Here is an 11,792-nt window from a genome sequence, read left to right on the forward strand (position 1 = left end):
GATGTTATGTTTATATGCTAGCATGATCTATTATATGAGTTAGAGGTAGTAGGAGGGGAGTAGTCCCCGAGTTCGGTTGTTAGGACCGAAGGGTAGTTCAGACACCCTAGATATGTCTGATAATATGATATGTTATATGTGATAGTAGTAGCAGCAGGGGGGTGAAATAGTCCCCGAGGATCGGTTGTCAGGACCAACAGGTAGTCAGCACCCAAGAATGGCTTGACACGGGTAGTCAGCACCCCAGAATGGCTTGACACGGGTAGGACGGCACCCCAGAATGGCCGCACGGGTAGTCGGCACCCCAGAATGGCCGTACCGGGTAGTTAGGCACCCCAGAATAGCCTGGCAGTATGTATGATATGTGTTGTATGGTATGTGGTACGATGGGGGAACTCACTAAGCTTTGTGCTTACGCTTCTTAGTTGTTGTTTCAGGTACCTCTTCAGCCAAGGGGAAGGAGCAGGCGCGGTAGCGGCTCATCACACACACTCCTTGATTCTGCATTTATGAGTTTACCTAGGGATTGATACTCTAATATTTCGATTGGTTGTATGATTTGGCTTTTAGACATGGTTTACGTTGTGATGTGGATTGATCAAACAATGTTTTTAATTATTAATGTTTTAAAAACGAAATTTTTGGACGTGAAAAATGGGTCGTTACATGCACACCCAATACTACTAGCCATCTCCTCCACACGATGAAAAGGAAGACGAGTCCCATACAAGTAAGACTTATAGAGATTTATTTTGAGGCCCGAAGCCAAATAGAAGCAATTAAGAATGACCACCAAATGCGATATTTTGATCATCCCACTCTCCCAAAAATAAAGCATCATAGACCTAGCAATGGAGCGGGTTTGGAGCAGATCGACATTGATCTAAACCCATTAAGAAAATTTTAAATGTTGATCCAAAATCGACTTGTAACCCGCAGGGTTTTAAATAATTAAGCTCATACCCTTATCCATCGGATCAACGAATTTCCAGCCCTTTTACCCGACTAATTTACAATATTAAGATTAGGCTATAATTATGCATTATAACACGTATAACATGAGCCACTAAAACCAGACAACATTCATTTCAAAACAAACTAATAAATAAAGTTTCCAAAACAAAAAAAAATGTCTAATATTGCACACATGCATGAGAAAATGTAGACATCAAAATGCATCTTCAAAAAACCCAAAGTCCAACCAATCTACTCACTCACTGATCACCTGCAAAAAAAAAAAAAAGCACATATAAGTATATATGAAATTATTGGGTACATTACACGGATGGTCCGTATGGTTTAGTGTAATCTGCATATTTGGTCTCTAACAACTTTTGTTTTAACTCGGACAGTCCCTACTTTATATTTTTGTTGGACGTTTGGTCCTTGTCAGATGTAAAAAGACTAATTTGCCCTCATCTTATATAATTTTGTATTAATGATTTATTTGTTTTTTATTAATATATAAATTAAATATAAAAAAGGTTAAAAAGAATCCTAAACCTAATATAACCCCACCTCCCAATTCCTCCGATCACATTTTCTCCTACCTCTCGTTTTCTTCATTTATCGCCTCCGAATCACTTTACCATCGTCAGCCACTAGCAACTATTGCCCCCTGTCACTAGCTTCCGATGATGGTTGTCTTTCCATCATGTTCCTCCTTCAAAGCCAATCGACTGAACCACAAAAATCTCAGAGCATACTGACGAAGTTTGCCATAGAAGGAGGAGATGAAGTAGGCACTCGAATCAAACGAGACGATAAAAACTTGAGCCATTAGCCTCTTTCCCCATCTCGGACTTGGAAGTATGTTAGCGAACCAGATAGGAAAAATACAATTGATCTAGGTTGTAGCAGGATTGTGGTTCACCTCCGCCCTTTACCCTCGTCGGCGACCAAAACAACCCTACAACACCGGTTCGATATGATTTCAGGTTCAATTTTCAGTTCAAGGTTTGATTAAGTTTCAGGTTTGAATTAAGTTTCATATTCAATTTCCGTTTTCATTTGATTAATAGATGTTTATTGCAAGTAGTTAGACGATTAGACTGGTATACATTCATAAGACTAAAGGAGTGATAACACTTCTAGCATTTCATTTTTTTTATTTTCTTTTTCAAATTTAATTAAATAATATTTTTTTAATGCACAAACATTTAATATTACAAAAATTCTATTTTTTTTAAATACAATCACTTAATATTTAAATAAAAAAGATTACTATAATTTAAAACATAATCTAAATAAAAAGTTTATGTTTTTGGACAAAAAATACTAAGTTGTATAAACTTTGGGACAAAAAATACCAAGTTGTAGAAACTTTGCGGACCAAATATGTAAATTCTTTATCTTCTTCCCCAATTCTCTGTTACACAAAACACAAGTTTTAGCAACAAAAATCAAAGCTTCGAAACCTCCCATTTGCCAAAAACCGAGGAATGGACATGTAATCCGGTCAAATACCCTTCATCCAATCACAAGCCAAACAAATACTCTCTCACATCTCGTTAAAGTGGCATCAAATGATCCATGGCGAGCCCCCTAGCGAGTGCTAGGAGCGGTGTTCCAAATGAGTTAGCGACCATGGCGAGTTTGTTTGACACTTCGACTCCTTTCAGCCTAATAGCGATTTATTCTTCCTAGATTTTTTGGCGCCGATATTCTAAATTATTTAATGAGTTAGAATAGGTTAAAAATCTTTATGTAAGTTGCTGAACTTTGAAATTGTTTTTTGGCTATTTATTTGCTAGATGTTTTGAAATAAATATGGTTGATTGTTAAAAACCAAAACCAAAAACAAAAGTTATTTATATACATAAACTACCATCTATAGTAGTAAAAATCAGCTAAATACCGCTATATTAGATATATAAGTTGATATTATCAGTTTGATATACATTAAATTTATTGTAATGATTTATATTTTGTTGATTTTAACTAAGGGATTTTCTAACATATCCTCTAAGGACACATATAAAAAGCATTAATTGAAATAGTAATTATGACGAATATAAATAAACAATTTAATTAGTATAAATCCACAAGAAAGATTTACATAGACGTAGCGGGTAAACGAACAACAAATTGTGTTGTAACCCTTATGATATTGTTTATAATTAATGTATTTTACATTTAATTATGGTAATATTACATATGGGAAGAGTTATATGGAAAATGAATGATTAGGACAACACATATTTGAACCAATGAAAACATAACAACACATCACTTCCACAATACATTACTTGTGAAGAAAGAAATGGACACGTGTCATTTGATTATTGGTTCCGGTAGATGTTGTCCTAATTATTTGTTTTCCATAGAACTCATTCCTATTACATATAATTAATGTTTATCACATTTAATTATGATAATCACTCATATAATTAATAGTTCAATTAACGTTTTTTATATGTGCCTTTATGACACATATTAGAAAAATCTCTTTTAACTAATATATGTTTTGCATATTTTTTACATTCTTTTGCTAAAACCAAAATATTGATGAGATGGTTTGATAAATCTGGATCTACTAAAGAATCTTAGGTATGACACTTTTGAAAAATATAATCACTAGGTAGGTGTATAATAATGATAATAATAATAATAACAACCTAACTAAGACAAATTAAAAGATATATTAATTATTATTATTATTTTAATCATCATATACCAACTAAAAGGCTACTTAAGAAATTATATGACCCATAAAAAAAAGTCTGATTATCGATAGCCAATTCAACTTGTTTAAAGCGTGCGTTTTTGGCATCCTAAAGTGTTGCTCAATTCCGACTAAGTGCTACACTGGTTAAAAAGGAATTCAATAACTAAAATAAGATATATACCATATATGAGGATTACCTCCATACACATTGTTTGTTCCTTCCTTCTTCAAATATCTTCCAAGAAGTCAACATAAGTTGTTCACCTTGATGCACAATTAATTTGACCGGGATTTCATCTTCGTGTCAGAAAACGTTTACGTGTCCACTTGTCCATATAGAAGCCGGCATGATGATATAATATCCCACTATATATGTAGATCTGTATATACTTATATCTTATGTATGCTATGTAATTAAGAAGCATATATTATATATTAGTTTGTATATATTGACCGAAGTCGGGTTTTAATTGGAAGTTGGAACTGGAAATTTCCTTTTCTTTGGGCCAAAGGCAGACCAGGCAACGTAAATCCGAATCAGATTCTTGTTCTGGAACCTACGATTACTTGTGTCAACCAGGTTTACCCATAACGTGTGGAATTGTCGTACGATGATGCAAAGTTGACACTTGTGCCAAATTTTATATATAGCCTAATCTTCTCTCAATTCCTTATCTTAATCTACACAGTTAAGTGTATATATATAAATGAGATTCATCAAGAAAATATACGTTAATTAAACTTAAACATCCCAACATTATATATTCACCCTTTTTCTCGTTTTCGAAATCCACAAGTTCAAGATCATATAACTAACAGAATGGCGACAACATTGGTTCTTGGCTATGGTAAGATGATGAGTAGTATTGAGTATTTACAGAGATTGCCTATTACCCGTCTGGTAATCACTAAGAAACTGGCCGCTATTGGCCTCCAACCTCAGAAACCGCACCTTGTCGGGGGCACTCTGATCACTTCCAGCAGCCAATTAGATCGTAGAGCCTTCTTGGTGTATAGTGTTAAACCAGGAAATCATCATCGTCCTCCTCCTCCTACCGGTGACTCTTCAAGTTCATGGTCAGTTATGATTTTGGATTTTTTTTTTTCAATTCAACATGAAGTGTTTGATTTAATTTAGGTTGATATATATTTGGAAATTAACATAACAAGGTTCTATAAACGACAACTTATCTTATGTATTTTTTTTTAATTGCAGGCAACAATGGATTTTTAGAATAATAACTACCGTGATCGTACCGTTTTTCAGTAGAAAATGGAGCAACTTATTGAAATTTAAAGGTACAAATTCAACATTGATATCTAATATATTCATTAGTTTTGGTAATAAATACTAATTAACATATGCTTAACATTTTGTTTGCAAAGATGAAGTTGATACGGTGGTTGAGGAAACCGAGAAAATACTAGAGTATGTGGAGGAAGTGGCGGAGACGGTAGACAAGGTGGCAAAAGAGGTGGCCGATCATCTTCCTGATGGTGGTAAATGGAGAAACGCCGCCTTGTTTGTGGAAGATGTGGCGGAGGAAGTAGCAAGAGAAGCTCAATTGGTTGAAGATTTCCTCCATAACGTTGAAGAAATAGAACAGGAGGTGGAGTTGTTGGGTGAATCAGTCAAAGATCAAACCAAGAATTTCCATCAAGATCCTAACTCAAGTACTCAAAAGATTCATTAATTTTGAGTTTGACTGTATATAATTATATGGAAAATATATTCTTTTATTCGTAAATTTGATTACTTCTGTATAAAAAAACGTTAACGGTAATTCATGAATATTTTGGTTGTTTAGTATTAATTGGTCTCTATGTATTTGTTAACTAAATAATCAAACTTGAAAGGAGCTCGAATGACAGGAGGAATAATTCAAAATTTCAGATATTGAACATCCATTTTCTCTTTCGTACGTAAGCTAATAATTACGTCTGCCATGCATTTACGATATGGCGCCTATAGTTCATAATGCACAACTACATCTCTCATGATACAATAGGATGCGGATTGCAGAATGTTTATGAGTGATACCGAATAAGTGTAGCATGACGTAAATTAAGAATTTTGGATCATTCTGGCCATCATCACTAGTATTTTGCTAAACTATTTGTTGTGGGTCTTGTAGCCCATCACACCGAGTTTCGTGGCCTTTTCTAAATCTATATTATATTAATTGAGAGACTAATTTATTAGATGAAGTTATTTTAAAAAAATAAAGTTAAATATAAATGTTAAAATATTTAAAAATTTTGAATTTATAAGAAAATTAGATGTAAAACCTATGTATTATATGTGTTAATTAAAAAAAAATATGAAGATCTAAATATTTAAGAACTTTAGGTTTATAATAAAATAAGAAAAATAATGAATTATTAAAATTGATTTTTTTATCTTTTAAATTTAAATAAATAAACAAAATAAACTAATGAGTTTTAATTTGGGAATTTCGAAATAAGAAGGTAAATCAATTAATGAAATTGATATTCATTTATTAATACATTTATTGTAATTATCATATTAAAGTATTATGTAGAATTCATTAAAATAGGAAAAATGAAGTGATTTGTATACAATCGTTTTTGGCATACACAACAATTCATGCATTATATAGTTGTACAATACAACATTTTAAAGCAACAATTGTTGTGTATGGAGAAAAATTATTATGTATGAATCAACTCTCATAAGAAAACCCATAAAATGACATGTGAAAGAAAAATTAATTCAAAATAATCAAAAATGATATTTGGCAAATTGAATGAGAGTATGACATGTGAAAAAAAAAACATTCATTAACTAAAATAGATAAGAAAAAGACAAAATTGCAAAAATGATCCCTGTGGTATGCATTTTTTGGGATTTTAGTCCAAACCCCAACTTTTTTGGCTTCGTGGTCCTTTTGAGCTAGTTTCATTGCGAATTTGGTCTCTCGGTAAACTGAAATGACTTTAATGCCCTTGGGTATTTATTTTCTATTTCTAAATTCATTTTTTTTAGTTTTAATAATTATTTATTCATTTTAATAATTAAAAAAATGAAAGGCCTCTCTCTCTCTCTCACTCTCTCTCTCTATACAAAAACTACATACCATCACCCAATCTTTGACTCTTTGATTACAGAAGAACCACCGACAATGGTGTTCGTGAGGATTTGGTTGTTGTCATCGGAGTACAAAACCCAACTCCATATGGCTGCCAGTACAGGGGTTGTGATTTTTCTTCTTGCACGCAGTGACCCATATACAAACGAAGAGGGTGATTGCAGACACCGGACCTAATAATCAAAAGAAGTATAAGCCAACTTCACCCCTGTTCTTGAGAAATTTATGTTACCAAACTTGATAATCAAAAGATGTAGAAGCCAACTTCACCGTTCAGATGCCGATTCATAATCTTGTGACCTAGATTTACAGTGACGAATTTCACCGTCAAAACTAAGGCAAATGACGAAGAGGGTGATTGCAGACACCAAAATCGATGCCCCTCATCCCACCCACCATGGTTCTAATTGAACTCTGACCATTGTTATCGTGTACATGTGGTCAATTCTGCTTGCTTCGATTTTCTCCCTTTTGTGGGTCTCGATTTTCTCCGGATTGCACTCAACTTCAACATCAAGAGGAACACGATGACGGTGTTTGATTTGATATCCGACAATCAGAAGCAGGGTTTGTACGTTTTCGTTTTCTCTAAAACCTCACCTACAATCTCAAATTGTTGTTCTTCATATTTTTGCTTTACAAGCCTGAATCGATTTCAAATGAAAATTAGGGGTAGGCATAGAGGGAGATGGGTAGTTACAGGGGAGGCCGCTGAACAGTAAGATGAACCAATCGTGCAAGAAGTGTTTGAACCAAAAATTAGTTCTTTGATCTGGGATTTTGCCAGGAGAGAGAGAGAGAGAGAGAGAGAGAGAGAGCCCTCTTTTTATTTATTATTTATTAAAATAGATAAATATATATTGAATTAAAAAAATGAAAGAAAAATAAAAAATAAATATGAACCAATCGTGCAAGAAGTGTTTGAACCAAAAACTAGTTCTTTGATCTGGGATTCTGCCAGGAGAGAGAGAGAGAGAGAGAGAGAGAGAGAGAGAGAGCCCTCTTTTTATCTATTATTTATTAAAATAGATAAATATATATTGAATTAAAAAAATGAAAGAAAAATAAAAAATAAATACATAAAGGGCATTACAGTCATTTTAGTTTACCAAGGGACCAAATACGCATTGAAACTAGGCCAAAAGGACTACCAATCCAAAAAAGTCGAGGTTTGGACCAAACCTCAGAAAAAATGCATACCACAGGGACCATTTTTGCAGTTTTGTCTAAGAAAAATAATGAATTATTATACTGTAAATTTTTTTATCTTTTAAATTTAAATAAATAAAAGAAACTAATTAATAAGCTTTAATTTTGGAAATTTTGAAATTAAAAGGTAAGTTCATTAATAAAATTGATATCCATTTATTATTACATTTATTACAATTATTACATTAAAATATTATGTGGAATTTAATAAAATAGAAAACTTATAAAATGACATGTAGAAAAAAATATTTCAAAATAACTACAAAATGACATTTGACAAATTAAATCAGAGTGTGACAAGTGACAAAAAAAGTCTTCATTTATTAGAGAGGGTGTATATACTATAATGTGTAATATCAATGTTTTAAAAACTAATTTTTTAGTTGAATCGGTTTCGATTCAACCGTCATTTCATTTGGTTTTTAGAATTTTTATGTATTATATATTTTCTTAGACATATATATATATATATATATATATATATATATATATATATATATATATATATATAAACCAAGAATTTGATATTTACAAATTCAAACATTAATAATACACATAACAAGAAGTGGATGATCAATCCAAATACAATAAAAAATACATAATCATAAGTTTTACTCCGATCGAGCTATTCAATTTGCTTTAAAATGAATAATTTTTAAGGGGCTACGATTGTGTTTGGCACATCATAACTAGCTTATTTTTTGAGTTTTTTATGTTGTCATGTTTGGCAAACCAAAAAATAGTTTATACGCTAGCTTTTTAGTACATTTTTTTAAAAATTTTCCAAATATACCCTTTAATCAATTTTAGAAACACATTCTCTTAAATGCGTTTTTTTGTAGTTTTATATATTCCAGATAGTTTTATCAAACATCATTTTTTATCGGCTAGTTTTTCAATTAGTAAGCCAAACATAGCCTAAGTGAAAATTCAAATATCCAAATCCAATAAACAGGTTCAAACGGTTTTATATTGGTTCTATCACACTGGTTCAACTTGTTTTTGAAAGAAATCGTTTGATTCTTTCCAGGATAGAAATTGACATAAAATGTTGATAGTTGAACTACCCATATATTTGGGTCTCAGTTCGAACCAATTTTTAAAACTTTGGATAATATATTCATTTATATGGAAGAGAGATAAAACCATAAAATGAGCTCAATCAATTTTTAAAAATTGGAACAAAACTGTAAATTTGATTAAACCACGGGTATCATTCTTGTAGTTTACACTGCCTTAATACTATAAATCATTTTATTGAATTTCCTTACCTAACATTATTAAACTATTCCGCACATTTTTGTGGTGTCCTTTCGGCTTTAGGTCAAGCTTTTTGGTCTATTCAATTTTCTCGAATAAACAATTTGGCATGTGAATTGCTGATAATTCTGTTCACAAGATAATCTTTTTAACCAATTACTCAATAAACAATAACATATGGCCAATTATTTCTTTGCTCTTCCATATTTCCATTGTGTATGCATCATGCCAGCTATAAAAAAAAATAAAAATAAATAAAGGATCCATACTGATAAACACTTGTGAAGGGATATTTAAAACTTTAACCGATATCACTAGAACACATTAATTTAAAACAAAAGTTCAGTAGTTTTGACATATCGGTTATGGCATTTTTTTTACAAGAGTTTGTATCGGATAAAAAATTCGAACTAAGATTGTAATACGACGTTAATATATATGACAAGTACTTTATAATGTTTTTTAGTGACGTATATTAATATTTTACTGAATTTTTATTTCTTTTTTATCAAACATGTACAGAAGGAAAATGCAAACAGAAGATTATTAGCTGTAAGCATAAAGATGAGTATTGAGTAGGTAGTTGTAGTGTAGACAATATAATTATATGATCCCCTTCGTTGGATACGATTGCTCTCTTTGTTTCTTAGCTAGCTAACAACCACGTGCCACAAGGGCAAAAATGTCATAAACACGACAATTTCCGGATATCATAATAATTGTACGTGATTACAGCATCATCTCCTGATCTATATGTATCTGTATATATATAATATATTCCATAAATTGTTTTCTACACATAATATCCGAAAAAAAGTTGAAATTTTAAAGATCTTAATTAACCCATGTCGATCACAACGTGTTTGTCTTCTCAAATAAATTTGCATGAAACCCTAACTCACAAATCCCATGTTAGCCTTTCATTCAATCCTATTTCTGGTTTTCCGATCAACAAACACACCATAGCGCTAGCTCCGCTCACAACCACCAACATCGCCACCAGTAGATGGGAATCCATGATCGCTTATGCCAACGTGGAACCCGCCGGAACACCATCTCCACCACCTACTCCTCCTTCTGGTTCTTGGTAATTAATCTATGTTAATTGTATGTACTTAATTATGAGTCTTTTAAATCTATTTGTTGCTTTAATTAATTTTAAACCTTTTGTGTAGGAAGAATTGGGCTATTGGGATTTTGATGACAGTTGCCGTCCCTTCTGTTACAACCAAAGGAGGTCCAATCAAATTACTTCTACGTAAGTATTAATTAATTAAGAGTTTTTTTTTAATGTTGGAATAGAAAGTTTTATCTTATAGTATTGGGTGTTCCAGAGAAAGTTGACCACATAGTGGATACGGCGGAGCATATATCGGATATAGTGGAGTCGGTGGCGGATAAGGTGGACAAAGTGGTGGAGGAACTCGAAGATGATCTGCCGGAAAATAGCCAAATCAAGAAGACTCTTGATTACATCGAACAGGTGGCTGAAAGAGTGGAAAAAGATGCTCACACCGCCGGCGATTTCATTGACAAGGTGAGTTTCTGCTAAAGTATTAATTATATTTCAAAATCTGTTTAATTTTTCTTGTTATACCAAAAGGAAACTCAGATTACATACATAAATGATTTAATTATTTTGGAATTTCAGTTTCAAGAAATGCAAGAGAAGATAGAGGATCTAATGGAACCCGTGCTAGAGGAAGCTAGGGAAGTCGCAAAAGAAACCAAGGAAAGAGAAAAGCACAAAAACAATGACATTGATTAATTAATACTGAAACCTTGTAAAATTCTGATCAACGGGTCAAAGAGACGAGTAGCCAGAAAAATCGGTGTTCGGCATCCACATGGCATTCAACTTCATATATTTAAATGGATTGTTATATTATTTTTCTACGATCTATACAACTCTATTAATTTCTTCTTATAATATATTTACAATACATTGAACTCTACAAAATTCAATCAAATGTTATAAAATATAATTTATAATAAATATTTATGAATTAAAAACTTTTTTTTTTCTCATTGAAAAGTTTAATGGCCATTGAACTCCAAATCCATTGAATGTCAAGGTGGCATCTCACAATGATAGAGTTTCATTTATTGAATGACACATAGATTTTTCACTTCATTCAACTCTTCCATTGAACTCACCATTATGAATACTCTTATGAGCAATTGACACTTTCTTGCATTAATTCGATTCTTACGCTATGGTGCAAAGTTGTACACAATGCTGTACCATATTGATGTAATGCTGGTCTTTCATTTAATAAAAGACAATTGATGATGAAAATAAAATTTCATTAACGGAGTACATTAAAAGATAATAAGAGGTCATGTCATTCTAAACTTAGATCTCATTCACAAACTTAACTACATGATCTCAATGACCAGAACCACATCGCACTACGTATGTATGTATTTATGTATATAAAATTGGTGAAATAAAATTGTACAGAAGATATGTATTTATTTTCATTTAAATCATATTTTCACATTAAAATTACATATTTATGTGTTAAAATATACTAGTATATTTT

At 32.0% G+C, this 11,792-nt stretch overlaps 2 protein-coding genes across 2 annotated transcripts; both read left to right on the plus strand.

Annotated features, from left to right (window-relative positions):
• The first annotated feature begins 4,331 nt into the window (after positions 1-4,331).
• Positions 4,332-5,537, plus strand: LOC145067326 (uncharacterized). Its single transcript, XM_079014495.1, has 3 exons — positions 4,332-4,744; positions 4,884-4,966; positions 5,054-5,537. The coding sequence occupies exons 1-3, from the start codon at positions 4,488-4,490 to the stop codon at positions 5,359-5,361; spliced, it is 648 nt and encodes a 215-aa protein (XP_078870621.1). The 5' UTR covers positions 4,332-4,487; the 3' UTR covers positions 5,362-5,537.
• A 4,484-nt stretch (positions 5,538-10,021) lies between these two features.
• Positions 10,022-11,261, plus strand: LOC145083043 (uncharacterized). The gene is made up of 4 exons (XM_079023356.1): positions 10,022-10,333; positions 10,422-10,504; positions 10,581-10,783; positions 10,898-11,261. Exons 1-4 carry the CDS (start codon positions 10,092-10,094, stop codon positions 11,012-11,014), a joined length of 645 nt encoding a protein of 214 aa, XP_078879482.1. The 5' UTR covers positions 10,022-10,091; the 3' UTR covers positions 11,015-11,261.
• The last annotated feature ends 531 nt before the right edge of the window (positions 11,262-11,792 follow it).

This window comes from Lactuca serriola, chromosome 1 (assembly GCF_051521515.1).
Source record: "Lactuca serriola cultivar US96UC23 chromosome 1, Lser_US96UC23_V15, whole genome shotgun sequence".
Classification (NCBI taxonomy): Eukaryota; Viridiplantae; Streptophyta; class Magnoliopsida; order Asterales; family Asteraceae; genus Lactuca; species Lactuca serriola.

Coding starts and splice junctions, on each gene's coding strand:
- LOC145067326 (XM_079014495.1), top strand. CDS start 4,488: ATGGCGACAACATTGGTTCTTGGCTATGGTAAGATGATGAGTAGTATT. Junction 4,745..4,883: donor GGTGACTCTTCAAGTTCATG/GTCAGTTATGAT, acceptor TTTTAATTGCAG/GCAACAATGGATTTTTAGAA. Junction 4,967..5,053: donor CAACTTATTGAAATTTAAAG/GTACAAATTCAA, acceptor TTGTTTGCAAAG/ATGAAGTTGATACGGTGGTT.
- LOC145083043 (XM_079023356.1), top strand. CDS start 10,092: ATGTCGATCACAACGTGTTTGTCTTCTCAAATAAATTTGCATGAAACC. Junction 10,505..10,580: donor TCCAATCAAATTACTTCTAC/GTAAGTATTAAT, acceptor TGGGTGTTCCAG/AGAAAGTTGACCACATAGTG. Junction 10,784..10,897: donor CCGGCGATTTCATTGACAAG/GTGAGTTTCTGC, acceptor TTGGAATTTCAG/TTTCAAGAAATGCAAGAGAA.